A 21,532-nucleotide genomic window follows, 5' to 3' on the forward strand; every position below is an offset into this window, starting at 1 on the left:
GTCTGCAATCACCATAGATAGCAAGGAAAAGTAGATCATGGGAGGCCACTGCCCCTTGGGTCCCAAGAAGGCCACTGCTACCGCATCATCGGGTTACACAACCAGGGTCTTTCCTGTTGAGCGGGGGCGTAGACCATGGCGATTGTCTTCCCCCGCCCAAAACCAACCTTGGTTCATGCTTCATGGAGGCAGAGTGAGGCTATTCTTCCCCTCTCGCTGAACCATATCTCTCTGTGTCTCCTGACAGTCCGACGAGTGGGCTGCCAGACATATGGAAGACATGTCATGGGAATGGAGATCTGCCACAGCCGAAATTAGACTATTTTTAGCCTATTCCGGTATATTTTAGTTAAAATATGTTTGAAATGTAAATATTTTCGTCCGATTTGAATGAAAATCATCCGGGTTGCATGTAATTCGTCCGGTTATTTTAAATCTTGTTTAAAATGTATGCAATGGCTTTGGATGGATAGCTCCTGCATCCGTGCCCGTGAACTGGTCCCCCTATCCATGTACGGATGCGGTGCCCGGTTTGCGGGTCAGCATTGGATGTGGCACTATAGACCAAAGGAATTTCATCAACAGACATACCGTGTCATGTCGATATATATCAAGTGAAAAGAAATATCACGGGCGCTGGTCTACCTCGTCTTTTGTGGTCTTAGGGCCATGGAGGCCTGGTGGATCCCGGCCCTTGCCGGCGGGAGGGCTCCATTTTTTCATACTCTTTTGATTTTTTTATGGTTTGTGTCCTACTCAGAGAGGCGAGGCGGCGGCAGCTCTCCACAGATGGAATACGATTCTTCCCGCCTTGTCCCCATCTTGGTGGTGTTTCTAGCATCATCGAAGGGCGTGTTGAGGTTTGTCTCTGGCCAATCTTGCGGGATTCGGTCGGCATTTGTCTTCGGTGGATCCTCGTGGATCTTGTCTTTGTTCGTGTTCATGTGTCTCTGATTTACGCTTCTCTTCATCGGCGATGCATGCTGTTCTGGCACGCTGGTCCTACAAAGTCTTAGCACGACGACTTCCCGACTGTCTACTACAACAAGGTTTGCCTGCTTCGATGAGGGAGGGGCGAAGACGGTGGCGCGCCTTCGGCTCGTTCCAGTGCTATTAGTCGTCGATAGCTGGTCTCCGGACCAAGATGTATTTTTTACTTCTAGTGTTCTTTGTATTACCTTAACAGTTGATGAATAGATCGGGTTATTTTTAAAAGAAAACCATGCCCGAACGATCGTTCTGCAATGTGTCACGGACCTGGCCCTGTCAAGGCCCAGGTGGAAGAAGCCCAACAACAGGGCGGACCGGTAGAGGCGGGGAGCTGGTTGTGTCCAGCAAAGCAGGCAAGGCCTATGTAGCGTAGGAAGGGAACTGGGGAAAGGGCATCGTTGACTATAATCTGAACATATGTATCCCCGTGTTCTTCTCTCCTTCCTCCCTCAAACTCTGAAATCTGTATCTATTTCGCGAATCTGAGCTACTCGGTGTGTCACCGTGAGTGAAGGATCGTAACAATTGGTATATAGAGCCCTCGATTTTGGGAACCCATCCACACATCCATCACCAAATTTGTCCAACTTTTTTTCCCAATGTTGTGAGTAGAGGGTGGTGGCGATTTGAGTAGTGGAGGTGGTCAGGTTGGGATCTCCCATAGAATTCCTGGTCCCCTTCCTGCTCCAGGCGGTAGAGCGATGGTCGCAAGTCTCAAGCGGCATCGGTGGCGGAATCTGCGACGGCGGTGAATTATTCGGCGACGGACTCAAAGGTAAGTCTCGGTTGCTTGCGTTCATTTCGCGAGTGGTAAAATAAAGGGCACTAGCTTGAGTTGGCATTGCAGAGGCGTGCGGATCGGTTGCAAAGGAAGCGGGTTCCCTCAGTACTCGCCAATCCCGGCGGTGGTAGAACTCATCTTCCACGACGGCGAAAGGACGAGGTCCTCCTACCTTGACGACGAGGATGGGGACGGCTGAAGATCAGATCTGTGAACAAGCTGCCACGATGGACGAATTGGAGGCCACTCTTCACTTGGTTCTCTCGGGTCTCACTACTACGGCAGAGGTGGTCAAGCACGCCAGTGCTACAGCAGCACAGACGACCTCGGCGTGTCAAGAACTTCGCATGACCGCAGATCGCTTGCTCAAGTCGCAGGACAGTGTGGTGTGGGTGGTCAATAACATCGATGCTCGAGTGGAGGGTATCGGCGCTCGCTTGACGGCACTGGAGAGCCTGTCGCCGAGTGCAACTCCCAAGCACCACGGCCCCGATGGGAACCGCGAAGAAGCCGAACACCAGGACACCGCTCCACAGCGTGTCCTGGGCAATGGTGCGTACAATTTGACTATACCTGTTCCTGCAATTGGGCCTTCTATTGAGCAACATAGTCGACAGTTTTGGTTTCGACGGGATAAACAATATAGAGAGAACAATAATTTTCAGTTTCGCATGCCTAAAACTAATTTCCCTAAATTTGATGGCACTCATCCAAAAATCTAGAAATAGAAAGTAGAGAAATACTTTCATATGTTTCATGTTCCAGTAGAATGCATGGTAGATTATGCCACATTCCATTTCACAGGACAAGCTGCATTATGGTTGCAAACTTATGAAGCTCAACATATAGTAGATAATTGGGCACAATTATGTGTCGTTGTCTGTCAAAAGTTTGGCAAGGACTTGTATTATAGCCAAATGATTCAGACACTCGACATTAAGCAGCTTACTGATGTTGATAGTTACCTGCAAGAATTTGAGCAGCTCATGCATCAATTACTTACTCACAATCCTGCACTAGATGAAACATTTTTTGTAGCAAAGTTTGTTAAAGGCCTAAAGAAAGAGATGCGTTTTGCTATTGTTTTACACAATCCTAGGACTGTTGATGCTGCGATATCCTTGGCATTGTTACATGAACAACAATAGGGGAGAACAGAAGAACTCCTTATCGACCCAAGAAATGGCATAATTCTGCTGGAACAGGCCAATTGGGGCCACATCCGAACGAAGCTCAAACTGAAGTGCAGAAAAGTTCAGCACCAGAGCAACCAATTAATAAATTGATCAGTCTAAGGGCCTAGCGCAGAGCTAGAGGAGAATGTTTCAAATGTGGAGGTAAATACAGTCCACAACATAAATATCCAAACCAAGTTTCACTCGTAGTTGTTGAAGAATTACTGGAGGCTTTACAAATAGAGCAAGATATATCAGTTACAATGGAGGATAATTCTGCATTGGACAGTGACACTTCTGAAGAGCAAGCTATGAGCCTATCTGTGGCAGTCACTTCTGGAGTGCAATCAAAGAAGACTATTCGCCTCCAAGGATACATCAGCAAACATCAAGTGTTGGTTCTAGTTGATTCTGGTAGCTCTGGGAATTTTATTCACTCTGATTTGGTTTCTCTATTGCAATTACCTGTCACTACCTTACCTGCAGTCAATGTCACAATTGCTGATGGCTCCAAGATGACTAGCACTTCAGGAATTTCCAACCTCAGCTGGGGTGTGCAGCAACACAAATTTATCACTGATGTGAGGGTACTGCCCTTGAATTGCTATGACATGATTGTTGGTATGGACTGGCTGGAAGCATGTGGACAGGGCAAGATGTGGATAGACTGCCGTCTGAAAACCATGCGGTTTTGGCATGAAGGAAAAAGGATTACCCTCAGAGGTATCAAGAACAACACTACTCACTGTCCCAAGATTTCCACCAAAGAGCTCAATTTTATGGCGCAATAGGGAGCGGTAGCCCAAATCATTCAATTGGATAGGAACAAAGAAATGACAAGTGTGAAAAAACCACCAAAAAACATTCAGAATGTTCTTGATCAGTATGCAGACACCTTCCACGAACCCACTCAACTACCTGCTTCTCGACCATTTAATCATTCAATTCCACTCATACCCGGGGCAGTGCCAGTACAGAAGAAGCCATATAGATACACAACTACACAAAAATATGATATAGAGAAACAGATCAAAGATATGTTAACCCAGGGAGTCATCCGTGTAAGCAACAGCCCCTTTGCTTCTCCAGTGATTTTGCTCAAGAAGAAAGATGGGGGATGGCGTTTCTATGTGGACTATAGATATCTTAACGCTCTCACCGTGAAGAACAAGTACCCCCTTCCATTGGTAGAAGAGTTGTTGGATGAACTTGCAGAGGCTACATATTTTACCAAGCTCGACCTCCGCAGTGGATATCACCTGATTAGGTTAGTGGAAGGGGAAGAGTTCAAAACAGCGTTCAAGACTCATCATGGGCATTGGGAGTTTAAAGTAATGTCGTTTGGTCTCACCAATGCCCCAGCCACTTTCCAATCGGTGATGAATCTGCTTTTTGCTGCATTACTTAGACATGGAGTATTGGTATTTATGGATGATATTCTGATATACACTAAACCATTAGAAGAACATGAGAAGCTGTTGAAGGAAGTTTTTGCAATTCTCCAAGAAAATAGCTTGTTTGTTAAGCAGTCCAAGTGCTTGTTTGCTCAAACGGAATTAGAGTATCTAGGCCATGTGATTAGTGCTGCAGGAGTAGCTATGGCTCCTAGTAAGATCACAGCCATTCAGTAGTGGCCTACCCCCAGCTCTGTCAAGCAATTGAGGTCATTCCTAGGCTTGGCAGGTTATTATAGAAAATTCATTGTTAAATATGGAGTCATAAGTAGACCATTGACTGAATTGTTGAAGACGAATGTGCAATTTCTATGGACAACCATCACAGATCAAGCATTCCATACTCTCAAAGCTGCACTTGTAGTTGCACCAGTCTTGGCACTCCCTGATTTCCACCTTCCATTTGATCTACATACTGATGCATCCGGCGTAGGGATTGGGGCGGTGTTATCTCAAAAAGGTCATCCAACTGCTTTTCTCAGCAAATCTCTTAGTCCACGAGCTCAAGCACTATCGACGTATGAAAAAGAATGCTTAGCACTCATCATGGTTGTTGACAAATGGCGATCATATTTGCAGCATCTTCCATTTACTATATACACCGATCACTAGAATTTGGTTCATTTGGAGTCACAACAGTTAACAAATAGCATTCAACATAAAGCGTTTTGCAAGTTGGATGGGTTGCAATATCAGGTGAGGTATAAGCAAGGCTCCTTGAACACTGTTGTTGATGCTCTTTCTAGGACACCACGAGACTCTGAACTCAATGCCATATCTCGAGGGCAACCTAAATGGTTAGAAGTCATCAGTGACAGCTACTCGCACGATCCAGAAGCGAAACAATTGCTCACAAGATTGAGTGTGGTTAGTCCTGATGACAAGGGCTTCACTCTCCATGAGGGGTGAGGGAGTCCTGGACTAGGGGGTGTCCGGATAGCCGAACTATCATCATCGGCCGGACTCCAAGACTATGAAGATACAAGATTGAAGACTTCGTCCCGTGTCCGGATGGGACTTTCCTTGGCGTGGAAGGCAAGCTTGGCGATACGGATATGTAGATCTCCTACCATTGTAACCGACTTTGTGTAACCCTAGCCCTCTCCGGCGTCTATATAAACTGGATGGCTTTAGTCCATAGGACGAACAACAATCATACCATAGGCTAGCTTCTAGGGTTTAGCCTCCTTGATCTCGTGGTGGATCTACTCTTGTAATACCCACATCATCAATATTAATCAAGCAGGACGTAGGGTTTTACCTCCATCAAGAGGGCCCGAACCTGGGTAAAACATCGTGTACCTTGTCTCCTGTTACCATCCGCCTAGACGCACAGTTCGGGACCCCCTACCCGAGATCCGCCGGTTTTGACACCGACATTGGTGCTTTCATTGAGAGTTCCTCTGTGTCGTCACCGATAGGCTCAATGGCTTCTTCGATCATCAACAACAACGCAGTCCAGGGTGAGACTTTTCTCCCCGGACAGATCTTCGTATTCGGCGGCTTTGCACTGCGGACCAATTCGCTTGGCCATCTGGAGCAGATTGAAAGCTACGCCCCTGGCCGTCAGGTCAGATTTGGAAGTTTGAACTTCACGGCTGACATCCGTGGAGACTTGATCTTCGATGGGTTCGAGCCACAGCCGAGCGCGCCGCATTGTCACGATGGACATGATTTAGCTCTGCATCCGGACAGTGCCCTGGAGGCCGCACACGAGCCCGCTCTGACCCTCGATTCGGAGCCGGCTGCGCAGATCGAGGACGGGTGGCTAGACACCGCCTCGGGGGCTGCAACCTCTACGGCGATGGAGCCGAATACTGGCCTTGTCCCTTGTGAAGCTCATGAGTCAGAGGTGCCGGACTCCGAACCTCCCGCGACCCCTCCAATCGAATCCGATTGGGCGCCGATCATGGAGTTCACCGCTGTGGACATCTTTCAACATGCACCTTTCGGCGACATCTTGAGTTCGCTAAAGTATCTGTCGTTATCAGGAGAGCCCTGGCCGGACTGCGGTCAGGACGGTTGCGGTACGGACGACGAAGAAATTCAAAGCCCACCCACCACCAACTTAGTAGCCACTGTCGACGATCTAACTGACATGCTAGACTTCGACTCCGAAGACATCGACGGTATGGACGACGATGCCGGAGACGACCAAGAACCAGCGCCTACTGGGCACTGAAAAGCCACCTCATCATATGACATATACATGGTGGATATCCCAAAAGATGGGAATGGCGAAGGAACAGCGGAGGATGACCCCTCCAAGAAACAGCCCAAGCGCCGGCGTCAGCGGCGCCGCTCTAAATCCTGCCACAACAAGAATGGAGATTCTGGCACCGGAGATAATAACACCCCAGACAGTGCCGAAGACAACCCCCTCCAGCAAGATTCAGCACAGGAGGACGGAGAAGCCAGCCGTCATGAGAGAGCGGCAGACGAAGAGGTAGAGGATGACAATTACATGCCTCCCTCCGGAGACGAGGCAAGCCTCGACGACGACGAATTTGTCGTGCCTGAGGATCCCGTCGAACAAGAGCGTTTTAAACGCAGGCTTATGGCCACGGCAAACAGCCTCAAGAAAAAGCAGCAACAGCTTAGAGCTGATCAAGATCTGCTAGCCGACAGATGGACTGAAGTCCTTGCGGCCGAAGAGCATGAGCTCGAACGCCCCTCCAAAAGCTACCCCAAACGCAAGCTGCTCCCCAGATTAGAGGAGGAGGCATATAAACCTGCATCACCAGCGCACAATACGGCTGACCGACCCCCCCGTGGCCGCGACAGAGAGGCCTCTAGGCCCTCCACTAGAACCGTACCCCGGCATCGCTCTAAAAGCACAAGGCCACAGGGGAACGCTCTAGACTTGCGAGATATATTGGAAGATAAGGCAAGACAATCAAGATCGATCTACGGATCGCGTGGGCGCCCCATGATACGTGACGACAACCGTCGCGCAGGACACAACAAGTCCGGCCAGGCCGAACACAGTAGACAAAGCTCTTTTGAGCTCCGTCGTGATATAGCCCAATACAGAGGCGCCGCACACCCACTATGCTTCACAGATGAAGTAATGGATCATCAAATCCCTGAAGGGTTTAAATCCGTGAATATTGAATCTTATGATGGCACAACAGACCCCGCGGTTTGGATCGAAGACTATCTCCTTCATATCCACATGGCCCGCGGTGATGATCTTCACGCCATCAAATACCTCCCACTCAAGCTTAAAGGACCAGCTCGACATTGGCTCAACAGCTTGCCAGCGGAATCAATTGGGTGTTGGGAGGACCTGGAAGCCGCATTCCTTGATAATTTCCAGGGCACGTATGTGCGACCACCAGACGCTGACGACCTAAGCCATATAATTCAGCAGCCAGACGAATCGGCCAGACAATTCTGGACACGATTCTTAACTAAGAAAAATCAAATCGTCGACTGTCCGGATGCGGAGGCCCTCGCGGCCTTCAAACATAACATCCGCGACGAGTGGCTTGCCCGGCACCTGGGACAGGAAAAGCCGAAATCCATGGCATCCCTCACATCACTCATGACCCGCTTCTGCGCGGGAGAGGACAGCTGGCTAGCCCGCAGCAACAACCTCAGCAAAAATTCTGGAAGTCTGGAAATCAAGGACCGCAATGGCAGGCCGCGTCGCAACAAGAACAAACGCCGCATTAACGGCAACAATAATGAGGATACGACAATCAATGCCGGATTCAGAGGCTCTAAACCCGGTCAGCGGAAAAAGCCATTCAAAAGAACTACTCCGGGTCCGTCCAATTTGGACCGAATACTCGATCGCTCGTGCCAGATACACGGCACCCCCGAAAGGCCAGCTAACCACACCAACAGGGACTGTTGGGTATTCAAGCAGGCAAGCAAGCTAATTGCCGAAAACAACGACAAGGGGCTGCATAGCGATGACGAGGAAGAGACCCAATCGCCGAACAATAGAGGACAGAAGGGTTTCCCCCCACAAGTGCGGACGGTGAACATGATATACGCAACCCACATACCCAAAAGGGAGCGGAAGCGTGCACTCAGGGATGTATACGCGATGGAGCCAGTCGCCCCGAAGTTCAACCCATGGTCCTCCTGCCCGATCACTTTTGATCGAAGGGACCACCCCACCAGCATCCGCCACGGCGGATTCTCCGCATTGGTTTTAGACCCAATCGTCGATGGATTTCACCTCACTAGAGTCCTGATGGACGGCGGCAGCAGCCTGAACCTGCTTTATCAGGATACAATGCGCAAAATGGGTATAGACCCCTCAAGGATTAAACCCACAAAGACGACCTTTAAAGGCGTCATACCAGGTGTAGAGGCCAATTGTACAGGCTCAGTTACACTGGAAGTGGTCTTCGGATCCCCGGATAACTTCCGAAGCGAGGAATTAATCTTCGACATAGTTCTGTTCCGCAGCGGCTATCATGCTCTGCTCGGACGTACCGCGTTTGCAAAGTTCAACGTGGTGCCGCACTATGCATACCTCAAGCTCAAGATGCCAGGCCCTCGAGGAGTCATCACGGTCAACAGAAACACTGAACGCTCTCTCCAAACGGAGGAACATACGGCGGCTCTCACGGCAGAAGTACAGTGCAGCCTCTTAATGCAATTCTCGAGTCCGGCCGTTAAGCGACCGGACACGGCTAAACGCGCCCGGAGTAACCTACAACAAGACCACCTGGCACGTCCCGAGCACGCGTAGCAATGCGGCCCCAACCCCAGCCCCTGCAAAATTGCAAGACTGGTCCTTCGCGTACATCATTACGCTCTGGAGATACCATGGGCATAGGGGGAGGGGCACGACCACGATAGGCCCAGAATGCGGCTTAACCACACCAGGGGCTCTCAAGTGTGTCGTTCTTTTTTTATCTTTTTCTTTTTTTTACCCACAGGACTCCGTTCATCAGAGGCCCTGTACGGCAGTAGACCTGCCGAACTCACGATGCAACAGCCAGGGAAGGAAGGGCTACAACGAATATCCAGGTGGTCTCCATTACAAGCATTAAATCTGTTTTATACAGCATTCCGCAGCCTACCCCTGGAGGGGGACATGTTTAATAGTCCCATCCCTTGCTTACCATACTATTTGTATTGTTCTGCATTCACGGCAGTATTTCTTGAATAAACAATGCAGCACCTTTTTGCTTATAATTGCATTTCTTTCTTATACATATGTTCATTTATGACATGTTGCATCCGTACACTTTGGTATAGCTAAATACACCAGGGGCTTATGTTTCCCGCATCATGGTGTGATAAGTCCGAACACTTTCACAAGTGCGGCACCCCGAACTTATAGCATTATATGCATCGGCTCCGAATCATGTCTTGGGTCAACAGTTGGGTTTGCCCGGCTCCCATGTTTTGGTACCTTACGTTCCGTTGTATCGGCTAAGGTAGCACTAGGAGAACCACTGCGACTGCGCCCCCAGTTGAGCTGGGCGAGCGCCTTAGTGGAGAAAGCTAAAACTGACCGCCATGATGAGGCGAGAGCCGGTCGCTGTTCGAGAGGTCTTTTTCGAGTCCCTAAAGACTTATGCCGCTTAGAGCGAGGAACCGGCTTCGTCCGGCCCAGGCGTGGATAGCGCCCCAAATTCGGCCTTCTGAAAACTAGGGGCTTCACCGAAATTTAAAATTATAGAATTCTATGGCTAAGTGAGAGTGTTCAAGCATTATAAGTCTGGTTGCCTCGTTCGTTGTGTTGAGGGCCTCCCTAGATGGACCCAAAAATGGGAACAAGAGTGCTCAAATTTATCCCGAACACCCCAGCACTCGTGGCATGGGGGCTGAAGCCGACGACTTGCCATCTCTAAGATTTGATAAACGGCCGCACAGAAGGTAATATTTTAAATTAACAAGCGTTGCTTAGCGCGTATGAACAAAGTTTTTAGCGCACAGGATAACAAAATGCGAGTCTACTCAAATATTACATCTTTGGAGCACTCACCCGCAATAATGCGGGCACCCTTCAGGACACTCTTATAATACATCTCGGGCGTGCGATACTCCTTGCCCGGCGGTGACGCGTCCGTCACAAGCTTCTCAGCATCCATCTTGCCCCATTGCACCTTTGCGCGGGCAAGGGCCCGACGGGCACCTTCAATACATGCGGAGTGCTTGATGACTTCAACCCATGGACACGCATCCACCAGCCGCTGCACCAGGCCGAAGTAGCTCCCAGGCATGGCCTCCCTGGGCCACAGCCGAACTATGAGGCCCTTCATGGCCTGTTCGGCCACCTTGTGGAGCTCAACCAGCTGCTTCAGCTGGTCGCTAAGGGGCACCGAATGTCCGGCCTCAGCATACTGAGACCAGAAGACCTTCTCCGTCGAGATCCCCTCCTCGGCCCTGTAGAAAGCGGCAGCATCGGACACGCTGTGGGGCAGATCTGCGAACGCTCCTGGAGAGCTCCGAATTCGGGTAAGTGATAGGTAATTCACACTCACATGCTTGCTTTGCATGAAAAATGCCTTACCCGCCGCTATTTTCTTCAACGTCTCGATTTCCTGGAGGGCCTTGTAGGCTTCGGCCTTAGCGGCTTTGGCACTCTCAAGAGCCGATGCAAGCTCGGACTCTCGAGTCTTCGAGTCGCGCTCCAAACTCTCATGTTTTCCCACGAGAGCCTGGAGCTCTTGCTGTACCTCCGCCACCCACGCCTCCTGCTTTTCTCGCTCGATGCGCTCCGCGGCCGCATTACGTTTGGCCGCGGACACCGCCTCCTTCAGGGTCGCCACCTCGTTCATGGCCCCTGCAATACCCACGTTATCCTTGACATTCTTTTTGCCACCAAAATCCTTTTCTGTATGGTACAATTTTAATAAGGTGTTACTCACCTTCCTTGTCCTCGAGCTGCTTCTTGGCACGGCCGAGCTCGTTCTCGGACCACTCGAGGCTTTGCTTCAAAGTATTGACCTCCGCAGTCAGTACGGCAGAGGTCAGCAGCACAGCCTGCAATCCCATATTGACATATTTTTTATGACTCCTGCGTATATCTTTTTAGATCCTCAGTCCGGCTTTTCTTTCCGAACACCGAACCGAGCATCAGGGGCTACTGTCTATGCGGTACTATTTTACATATATCAAAATTCTTACCTCAAAGCATGTTAGAAGGCTGCTGCAGGCTTCGATCAGCTCGCTCTTGGCGAGCTGAACCTTCTGAATCACCGCACTCATGACAGTGCGGTGTTCCTCTTCGATGGAAGCGCCGTTGAGCGCCTCCAGCAAGCTATTCGGCGCCTCCGGTTGGACGGAGGCCGTCGGCGTCACGGTCTTGCCCTTCTTACGAAGGGGCCGCCTGCCGGACTCCGGAGCCACTACAGTTTCCGATGCGGAGTCCGGTGCAAAGTCCGGGAGGTTGCCTTGCGGCACCTCCGGGGCCTCCTCTCCTGGCGGGTCCTTTCCCGGGATCCCACCTCGGCATCGTCCGCATCACGGGGGGTGGAGGCGGTCGGAAGGGAATCCATATCCGACGCACCCAAGGACCCGCTCGACGAAGCGGGAAGATCATCCTTGGGCGGACTACAGGGTTGTATGCGGCATTAGAAAGACACCATGTGGCGAAAAGAAAAATCATGAAGTTATTCGGGAGTCCGGATACTTACGATCTCGCCAGGGGCTTGGCCCTTGAAGGCCAGTCCTCGTCGTCATCGCCGGCGTTGGCAGAGCAGTCCGGGGGAAGAGTCCTTCCCTTCTTGGACCCTTTGGCCTCCCTCGTTGGGGAGGCCTTCCTTTTCTTCCCTTCCCCCGCTAGGGAAGAGGCCTCTTTCTTCTCCTACTCACCTTCATGGGAGGAGTCCGCCTCGGAGTCACCAGACGATAAGTCCGATGACACCTGAAAACGGGAACTCTTTCGAGTGCCCGTGGCCTTCTTCTCCGGCACCACGTGGGGTGCCGGAACCAGCAGCCCCATTAAGCGGGCGTCCGCTGGGTCTTCTAGCAAAGGGGCCGGACACTTAGTCCGCTCAGCCTTCTTCAGCCAGTCCTGTCAAAGGAGAGGGAGTTTAGATCCCGCATAGAGTCAAACTATGGAAAACAAGTGTCCCGTAATGGGTAAAATCGCTTACCTCGCTAGCCGGACGCTGCGAGCTGAATCCGGGATCTTCGGTAGCGGATGAGGGAGCCTCGGCGCCCTTAAACAGCACCCTCCAGGCCTCTTCGTACATAGTGTCGAAGAGCCTGCTCAAAGTCTGGTGCTGCGCCGAATTGAACTCCCACATATTGAAGTCCCGTTATTGGCACGGGAGAATCCGGTGGATGAGCATGACCTGGACTACGTTGACAAGCTTGAGCTTCTTGTTCACTAGCTTTTGGACGCAGGCTTGGAGTTTGGTCAGCTCCTCTGAATCACCCCATGTCAGGCCATTCTCCTTCCAGGAGGTGAACCGTATGGGGATGCCGGATCTGAATTCGGGGGCCGCTGCCCATTTAGGGTCACGCGGCTCGGTGATATATAACCACCCTGATTGCCACCCCTTAATGGTTTCCACGAAGGTGCCCTCGAGCCAAGTAACGTTGGGCATCTTGCCCACCATGGCGCCTCCGCACTCCGCTTGGCTGCCCTTCACAACCTTTGGCTTGACACTGAAGGTCTTGAGCCACAAGCCGAAGTGGGGCCGGATGCAGAGGAAGGCCTCACACACGATGATAAACACCGAGATGTTGAGGATGAAATTCGGGGCCAGATCATGGAAATCGAGGCGGTAGTAAACATGAGCCCACGAACAAAGGGATGGAGTGGGAAGCCCAGTCCGCGGAGGAAATGGGAAAGGAATACTACCCTCTCATGGGGCCTGGGGGTGGGGAGGAGCTCCCCCTCGTCGGGGAGCCGGTGCGCGATGTCACTGGACAGATATCCGGCGCTGCGCAGCTTCTGGATGTGCCCCTCCGTAACGGAGGAGGCCATCCACTTGCCTCCCGCTCCGGACATAGTTGGAGAAGGTTGAGGTGAGATGTGCGGATTTGGGCGCTGGAGCTCGAGTTCGCAGAGATGGATAAGCAAAGGAGGAAGAAGGCGTAGGTAAAAGAGTGGATCTTTATCCCCTTATATGGGCGGACGAAACCATGCGTCCCCACCGGCCTGATAAAACTCGCTTATCTCCCAAGCGCCGCAATCAATGGCGCGGTTGGGTTACCCACGTCCGTATTGATGGGAATCCCGGAATAAGGGGAACACGGTCTCTGCTTCGACAAGACGTGCCAAGGAAACCGCTTCGCTAAACGTGCGGAGGTTTCTTTTGTTTATAAGTGTACTTTATAAATCATGACACTGTTTTCTTTGCTGAAAACCATGTGTGCGAAGTAGGACAGTTTTATAACATGAGCAATAGCATCAGCAAGGAAAGTAATATGTAATTACAGAGGTTTGAACCCATAAATATCCTCTAAAAATCCATATTCCAACGAACTGTCATTGTCTTGCTCTCCTTCCTGTAGTATTTATAGTTCTTTTCAAGGTAAGCTTCACTAAATAGTTGAGAAACTTGCAGGTTTCATTCAAGAGAAAACTCGAGACATGTTTTTCTATGCATTGATCTATCAATGATGTTGACTGAAAGGAATAGTGTTTCACCTAGTAGCTCAAGCTTGTATTGCACCTGCATTGGACAATGAAACATTGGTTTTGTAAGAAATTTATTACATTCCAGAGAATACTAAGTTAAGACTACTTTGCCGAATCCATGGAGCATCGAATGGAATACTTACCTCAGTCAACCAGTCAATGGGAATACTACGCCTTTTCTCATTGATATCAGTTTGGTGTGTCATGTAGGTGGGGGCCTCACAACTCAACTCCTACAGCACAGAGAATTTTGCAATGAGATTATTATTGTCGTACCAGGTCAGAACTCTGTAAATAACTCGACAGGGTTTCAAGCAGATAATTACCTTGGTCTGTTTGTAGAAGTTGTAATTTCAGCGACATATTCGGCAATTGTGAGGGAGTTCCTGACATCGCAGTTGTCGACGTTAGGTGCTACCTGGTAATAAAAAGAACAAATATGCTGAAATATGAACAGAGGTACATCAAAAGCAGGATGCTGACCATGTAAATGTCTAAAGATCGATTAAATCTTCCATCAACTTATATGAACCAGTTGTTCACAAAATGTCATGCCATCGTGACCCACAGGCATGTCACCCAGACAAACTTCATTTACTAACTATACTTAGCGTGTCCAGCATGCCGTCTACCCTACACACAAAAATAACGCGCTTCTTTCGCTAATAATTAGCGTGACTGCAGGAGAGAAGCTATATAGTTTTTCCTGTAGAAATTGTTGAGATGCAACAAAAATCAATTCACCTGAAGTGGAAGTACCGTGTCGGCAGCAAAAAGCATCACCTTTTCTAGCTTGATGTCGTGGTGATTGGTTAGGACACACTGGGCAAAGAGGTTAGGGTTGCAGCTGTGGTTTATGAACCTTGCGAAACTTCCAACAGATCCAGCATCGATGCAGTACTCCGGTGCCGATGGTGCCTCGGAATTGTTCTCAACATGAAGTGATGGCATATGCATATCAGACCCTGACCTTTTCTCTACAAGAGTGGAAACAAATCATTTACAAACACCCATTTTTTCAGAGACAAACTAAGAAACCGAGCAATGAGACAAATGATGCGTAAGAAATAAAAGCTTGAAGTGAAATATTAGTACCTCCAGTCCTCGGCAATGCACCAACATACTCACAGATTGCAGCGCCGGGGAGGATGGCTACACATATCATCATTAAGTAAAAAAAATCTGAATGTAATTATAAAAATCTGAATCTGAATGTGACCACCTATGATGAAACAAAAAACTGCTAGGAATCATGGAACAGAACAACGAACAACATTGATTCTGCCACAAATCGAACTCATTTAATGCTGTAATCTGTGGGTGTAACTGTAAAAACCAATTAAATTCGACTAATATAGGCTTTAAGCAAAAAAAACATAGGAACTAACACCATGTTATCAGTACTACATTGTGCAGAATTTTTACTTATTTAATATTCAATTATCTACTTGGCAGTAATCTATGATGGCTATCAAGAATCCATCCATAATATAGAAAAGCATCACCTGTATAAGAAACAAATAAAGCTAAAAAATCAAGTTCCTCTTGCAAACTTTGTCCACCACCAGCACAGGGTTCGGCATGGAGGGGGCGGCTGGGTTGGCTGGGGAAGTGGGCGGATGCTAAGCGAGGCGGAAACTTGAGGGAAGGTGCTTGCCGACCAGATGCCATCCAACAACTGCTAATTGGCCACCTCAAAATCGTGCGCAGCGGTGACGCTATCCCTCTAGCATCTGGACGATATATTGGGTAGCTGGCCATGGTTAACTTCAGAGGTGCAGTTGTTGGTCATGCTGAAGAAAATGCAACGGGTGTTGTAGGCTTACGAACACACAAAACTTCCTATGATAAAATTCAGTTTCGAACCTAATAGATATGAGCTTTAAACTGAGATATCAACAGCTCTCGGCAGGTGAAATCGGGCCTTCCAACGAAACACAGCCCAAATTTCAATCTGAACAAAATCAAGGAAAATTTGAATGGGGAAAATTTTAAGATCAGAAGCAAACCTACCCACCTGGATGGTTCACGCGAGCGGGCAGTGGCGCACGGTGGTGCAAATGGCGACAGAGCTACTGGAGGATGGGGCACCGTGGAAAAAGACTCGACTGCCGAGGGCGCGTCAGGCAAGACACGACCACCTCGCCAGGAAGCACGCAATCCTGCATGCTGAGCAGGTCCAATCACCGGTGAGCCCGCAGGTGGTGGACGCTGAGAGGAAGAAACCCCATCTGCGGACGTCCCTTGGAAACGAACGGCAGCGGGGCAGATCCGGTCATCGCCGTCGTCGATCTGGTCGGGAGGAAGACTGGCAGTCGCGAGGGAGGGACCAGCGGAGCTTTGGTCCATGGCCATGGCGTTCTGCATCGTGGGAACGAAGAGAGAGGAGAGATTAGTGAGGAGAGGGGGAGAGAAGGGAGGAGGAGGGGAGTTGGGCACGGCTTACCGGCATAGGAGGTCGGCGGCGGCTTGCAGGGGCACGGGCATCGACCGGAGACGGGGTCGACGTGGGGGCGGATCAGTGGGAAGCGCACGGCAGGAGGGGAAGGAAGGAGCGCTCAAGTTTCTCTATCTGGCGCCTAGAGAAAGAAGTCACGATCCAAAAAACAGGAGCTGCGGGCGAGGCCGCCGGGATTGGGTGACGCGAAGCGCTCCCACGATTGGCAGACGACGGCGTCTGCTCGGCAGAACATTGCATCCGAGACGTTGATCTGAATGACAAATCTTTGGCGTAATATAGACCGTGGGATGTATTTAAGTTAATCTGATCAGAAGGTCCTGGTTATCCTGTGTACGGTTTGTTGTGTGGCTTTAGGGAAATTTATGTTTGCTCTTTTAATAATAGTATAGATATAGATATAGATATAGATGTAGATAAAGTTGCAACACGAGAAGTATAGATCCACCATCTGGATTTTCTTATTTTTAGAGGATTGTGTATTGATTCTCCATATAGCCAATATGAATGGGACGCGGATTTTTGGCTCCGAGGTGCTCCGCCCACCCAAATCCTCACCTGTCCTTTGCCCTGATCAGAACATTTAATAGGAAATGATTTCAACCTGAAGCAATGCAGAGTCAATACGCTGGCTTACTACAAGCTGTGGGGTCCAAGAGGATCATAAATGCCGAACATGTCGGACGAACAGTTTATTACGTGTGGTGTAGACTGCTGTTCGAACCGGGATCTAAACAATTCAAATTCAGCATCGGGTGTTGCAAGTCACAATGAATGGCAATGAATAAAAAGGAAGCCTCACCTTGATTTTAATTTCAGTTTAAGAGATTCACTAAATCCGCTGAACAATGCATCTCGTTTACGACTGACGAGAGTCGGTTCATTCGAGCACCACTTGGATAATTGTAGAGACAAATGTTTGATAACATCTGAGAAGAAACTTATACACGATACATAAAGATTTGGCTAACACGGTACATAAAAATCTGCCTACAACCGCAACTTCTTGGTTTTCTTAACATTCTGGTTCCATGAACACACCATTAACATCCTGGTTTACTTGATATCCTGGAAGACAGAGATCTTGGTTTAAGTAAACTGTCAGAGTATAACCAGCTTCGTTTACTCCATATCCTGGTTATATGTCAAAAAAATATCTTGGAACTTGGCAGACAGAGATAAATCTTGGTTTACTTAATACCCAGCTTCTTGGTTATATGTCAAAAAAAGAACATCTTATCCGCTCTAGGAAGTTTACTTAATATCCTGCTTACATTTTTTTTTCACTTTCTGGATCGATGGGCATGTAACAATTAACCAGTGGATTTTCCCGTAAAAAACAGTTAGTTAGCTACAGAGATTACTAAAATTAACAGGTTCAATTGAGCTTCAGGCAGAGGTATAGAACGGTGCTAGAATTAGGATCCCGCGATGAGGAGGACCTTGAGAATTGGCGGCATGGATTTGCAGCCACGGGCTGCCGCTGCTCGCCGCCACAAGCAGTCGCTGCCCCAGTGGCCAGCGTTACCTACTTCTGCTGGTGGTCGCCTCCGTTGCATACTTCATGGTGTCAGAGTTGTCGAGGGAAAAAATTCAGGAACGCTCAAAGAGAAAATTTGAGGAGAGAAACATTTCAGAGGAAATACGAGGAAAGAAAAGACGATCTCAACACCATTGGGTGTCAGAGTTGCTGAGGAAAAAAGTTCCAGGAAATCTTAGAAATTTTGAGGAACGAAAACTTTCAAAGAGAGAAAAACGAGGAAATACTCAACACCAATGATCTTTGCCTAGTCGCCGACGTTCATCACCAGTCTCAGCCCGTGAGAGCGGGGCTTGTTCATCACTGGCGCGGGAAAGGGCTCAGGATGCAGAGGAGCGCATGGCGAGGAATCGAAAAGAACAGAGTCGCCTATATCTTTTTTTTTTTGACCTGGAGTCGCCTATATCTGAAAGGGATAGGAACGGGCAGGGACGAGTGCTCGGGTGGGGAAGAGAAACAGTAGACGGGGTAGATATTTTTATCCAGCGCGGGACCGTGGGGGAGCGGCCCAATAACTCCGTCCAGAACGGGTCTTGTTATTGGGCCAGGGTACAATAATGGCCCAATTAATGCGATGGAATACCCACCTAGTATATGTTTCCAGCCAATTTAAAGGAAAGAGCTGATACAGAACTGAATACAAAAGGTATACAACGGAAGTTTGTAATCACGATGCCATTATACGGTTCAGATGTAAGGGGGTGGAGCACCTAGGTGCTCCTATGCAATAACCATGTGAATGCAATTTTTATGAAATCAATTAGTAGTATTTTACTGACCGGCATTGCTATACACACGACAAGATTACAACCAATGGCTGCACGATCCAACGTGGAGGGGCAGTAGTGAGCGTGCACACAGGAGGTTATTTGTTTTTCTTTTTTTAGTTGATGCTAGTGCTGTTGGAGAGGAACATCGTTTGCAGATCGTGCGTAAGACTAGCCACAATGAAGAGTAACATACACTAGTAACATACACATATCCCTAGACTATATTACTACCTCAATAGTGGGTAGTAACATAGGTGTGGTAACATGCAAAGCTTCATTTATTAGGTTATAGACTCATATTGCATTGGGACATGTGATGTTACAGTAACTAGCTAAGTTACTACCGAAGTTACTCTCACTGTGGTTAGTCTAAAGTGTCGTCCCTGAAGCAATTTCGTTTACCGAGAGAGAGACTGTTCCGCAGGGAGACTCTCAAGCTATTATTTAAAAGGAAGGCGCATATTTTAGTTTTCATAGCGGATAGCGTGAGACCACATGGGCGAATAAAGCAAAGACAAAAAAAACAAGCAAAGAATCACCAGTCGGCCCACGGCTGTCAGCGACACAATAAAGAATGCAACATGTGCATCATTCATTAAAAGTCGCATAGCGTAGCGTAGGAGCACGAACCTCCTCAACTCGCTCCACACGAAAGCCCACAAAGCCGAAACTCTCTCTCTCGAGCAGCCCAAAAAAACAAGTCACCCGTCCAGATCCCCCAAGTCCACCCATCCGAGATCTCCCAAATCCACCCACCCGACCAAGCCATGGCCGGCGGCGACGAGGAGGCCACGACGGCGCTGCTGCCGCCGCCGGCGGGGTCGGCGGAGGCGGAGCACCCTCCCCCACCGCCGGCCGACCGGCTCGGGGTCGGCTACCTCATCTTCTTCACGCTCGGCGCGGGGTTCCTGCTCCCCTGGAACGCCTACATCACCGCCGTCGACTACTTCTCCTACCTCTACCCGGGCGCGCCCGTCGACCGCGTCTTCTCCGTCTCCTACATGCTCTCCTGCCTCCTCCCGCTGCTCCTCATCGTGCTCGTCTTCCCCAAGTCCAGCGCCCCGGCCCGCATCAACACCGGGCTCACCCTCTTCACGCTCGCGCTCCTCGTCGTGCCCGTCATGGACGCCGTATACGTCAGGGGCACGCCGCGCCTCTACGGCGCCTTCGACGTCACCGTCGCTGCCACCGTCATGTGCGGCGTCGCCGACGCGCTCGTGCAGGGCGGGGTCATCGGCTTCGCCGGGGAGCTCCCCGAGCGCTACATGCAGGCTGTCGTCGCCGGAACTGCCGCTTCAGGTCCCCCTTTATTTACCTCTGTTTTCTTCCCGTTCGCTTGTTTTTGCCCTGTAGTTAGCTCTCTGAATTGCCCCTAGACTAGAAACTGGTTTGGTTGTTTGTTCAGAAATCAGGCAGCATACAGACATATCGAGATGAAGAGTTTGAGAGTATAAACTGAGAATGCAGCAGGTACTATAAAATCTGTTAGAACCAACCAATAAGTGGTTTCAAATTTCAGTGGAGCATATATAGATTGTGCTTTGCCGACTTTGGAACTTGCTAGCACCTACTTTGTTTGTGAAAATATCTGAGGCATATATTAGGATCTATGTGATGGGCTGATGCTAGATGCATTGTCTTCATGATTTGTGTTCCACAGGTGTACTTGTCTCAGCGCTTCGAGTGATCACAAAAGCGAGCTTCCCTCAGGACCCCAATGGGCTAAGGCAAAGCGCAATCCTGTATTTCATGGTTGGCATGGTGGTCATGATCATCTGCATAGTGTGCTACAACGTGGCGCGCAGACTCCCGGTCGTGGTGTACTACAAGAACATCAAGCAGAGGGCTCAGAAGGCAGAGGTGGGTGGTGGCATGACGGGGCCTGCCTGGAGGTCGACCCTGTGGAGCATCGTCGGGACAGTGAAGTGGTACGGGATAGGAGTAGTTCTCATCTACGCGGTCACCCTGTCCATATTTCCGGGGTTCATCACGGAGGACGTGCACTCGGAGGCGCTCAAGGACTGGTACCCAATCATGCTCATCAGCGCATACAACGTGTTTGATCTCATCGGCAAGTGCCTGCCGGCCATCTACCTCCTGCAGAACTCCAATGTTGCGGTTGCCGGTTCGTTCGCGAGGCTCCTGTTCTATCCTCTCTTCTATGGCTGCCTGCACGGACCCAGCTACTTCCGCACCGAGATCCCGGTCACCGTGCTGACGTGCCTTCTCGGGCTCACCAACGGGTACCTGACCTCCGTGCTCATGATCCTCGCGCCCAAGGCCGTGCCCATACACCACTCCGAGACCGCGGGGATCGTCATAGTGCTGTTCCTTGTGGTTGGGCTGGTCGTCGGTTCGTTTGTCGCTTGGTTTTGGGTCATCTGAATGCATGGCCATCTGCCGATGTATTTCGTATCTGTGTACCATAGCACGATGTTTCTTGCTGATGCTTCATTTTGCCCACCAAAGGGTATGTAATTTGTTAGTTTTACATGCTGTGCAGATGTATGTAAATTTCCATTTCATGAAAAGAATGTCTATTGTTCATATTAATTCCTCAGCCCTGGATCTTATGAACTTTCCTTATTACTCTCTCTGTTCCTAAATATAAGTAGATTTCACTATGGACCACATACGGATTAAAATGCATCTATATACATAGTGGAATCTCAGGAAGGGGGGAGTATTATTTTTCATTTATTGGCACGCCCTGGATCCCCATCTGCTACCCTGCTCTCTTCTTCTACCCCTTCCCTGGCTCCCCTTCTTCCTCTTCCATTCCCTTGCCCCTGTTCG

At 49.6% G+C, this 21,532-nt stretch overlaps 2 protein-coding genes across 9 annotated transcripts; one reads left to right on the forward strand and one right to left on the reverse strand.

The window, feature by feature from the left end:
• Nucleotides 1-1,386: 1,386 nt before the first annotated feature.
• On the forward strand, nt 1,387-21,307 carry LOC119323181 (equilibrative nucleotide transporter 1-like). 3 transcript variants are annotated; one of them, XM_037596767.1, is made up of 3 exons: nt 1,387-1,765; nt 1,820-2,323; nt 20,397-21,307. In XM_037596767.1, exons 2-3 carry the CDS (start codon nt 1,957-1,959, stop codon nt 21,119-21,121), a joined length of 1,092 nt encoding a protein of 363 aa, XP_037452664.1. In that variant the 5' UTR covers nt 1,387-1,765; nt 1,820-1,956; the 3' UTR covers nt 21,122-21,307. The 3 variants fall into 3 exon arrangements, with proteins under 3 accessions (XP_037452664.1, XP_037452663.1, XP_037452662.1); XM_037596766.1 differs by having other exon boundaries at nt 1,838-2,323; XM_037596765.1 differs by lacking the exons at nt 1,387-1,765; nt 1,820-2,323 and adding an exon at nt 19,383-20,035.
• Nucleotides 13,694-18,939, reverse strand: LOC119323182 (histone-lysine N-methyltransferase, H3 lysine-9 specific SUVH4-like). Of its 6 annotated transcripts, none has more exons than XM_037596770.1 (5): nt 15,064-16,403; nt 14,752-14,945; nt 14,295-14,386; nt 14,112-14,201; nt 13,694-14,002 (listed from the first exon to the last, which is right to left on the reverse strand). In XM_037596770.1, exons 1-4 carry the CDS (start codon nt 15,134-15,136, stop codon nt 14,195-14,197), a joined length of 366 nt encoding a protein of 121 aa, XP_037452667.1. In that variant the 5' UTR covers nt 15,137-16,403; the 3' UTR covers nt 13,694-14,002; nt 14,112-14,194. The 6 variants fall into 6 exon arrangements, 2 of the variants coding, with proteins under 2 accessions (XP_037452667.1, XP_037452666.1); XM_037596769.1 differs by having other exon boundaries at nt 14,713-14,945; XR_005156170.1 differs by adding an exon at nt 16,415-18,939 and having other exon boundaries at nt 14,295-16,329.
• Nucleotides 21,308-21,532: the final 225 nt, after the last annotated feature.

The sequence above is a fragment of the Triticum dicoccoides genome, chromosome 6B, assembly GCF_002162155.2.
Source record: "Triticum dicoccoides isolate Atlit2015 ecotype Zavitan chromosome 6B, WEW_v2.0, whole genome shotgun sequence".
In the NCBI taxonomy this organism is placed as follows: domain Eukaryota; kingdom Viridiplantae; phylum Streptophyta; class Magnoliopsida; order Poales; family Poaceae; genus Triticum; species Triticum dicoccoides.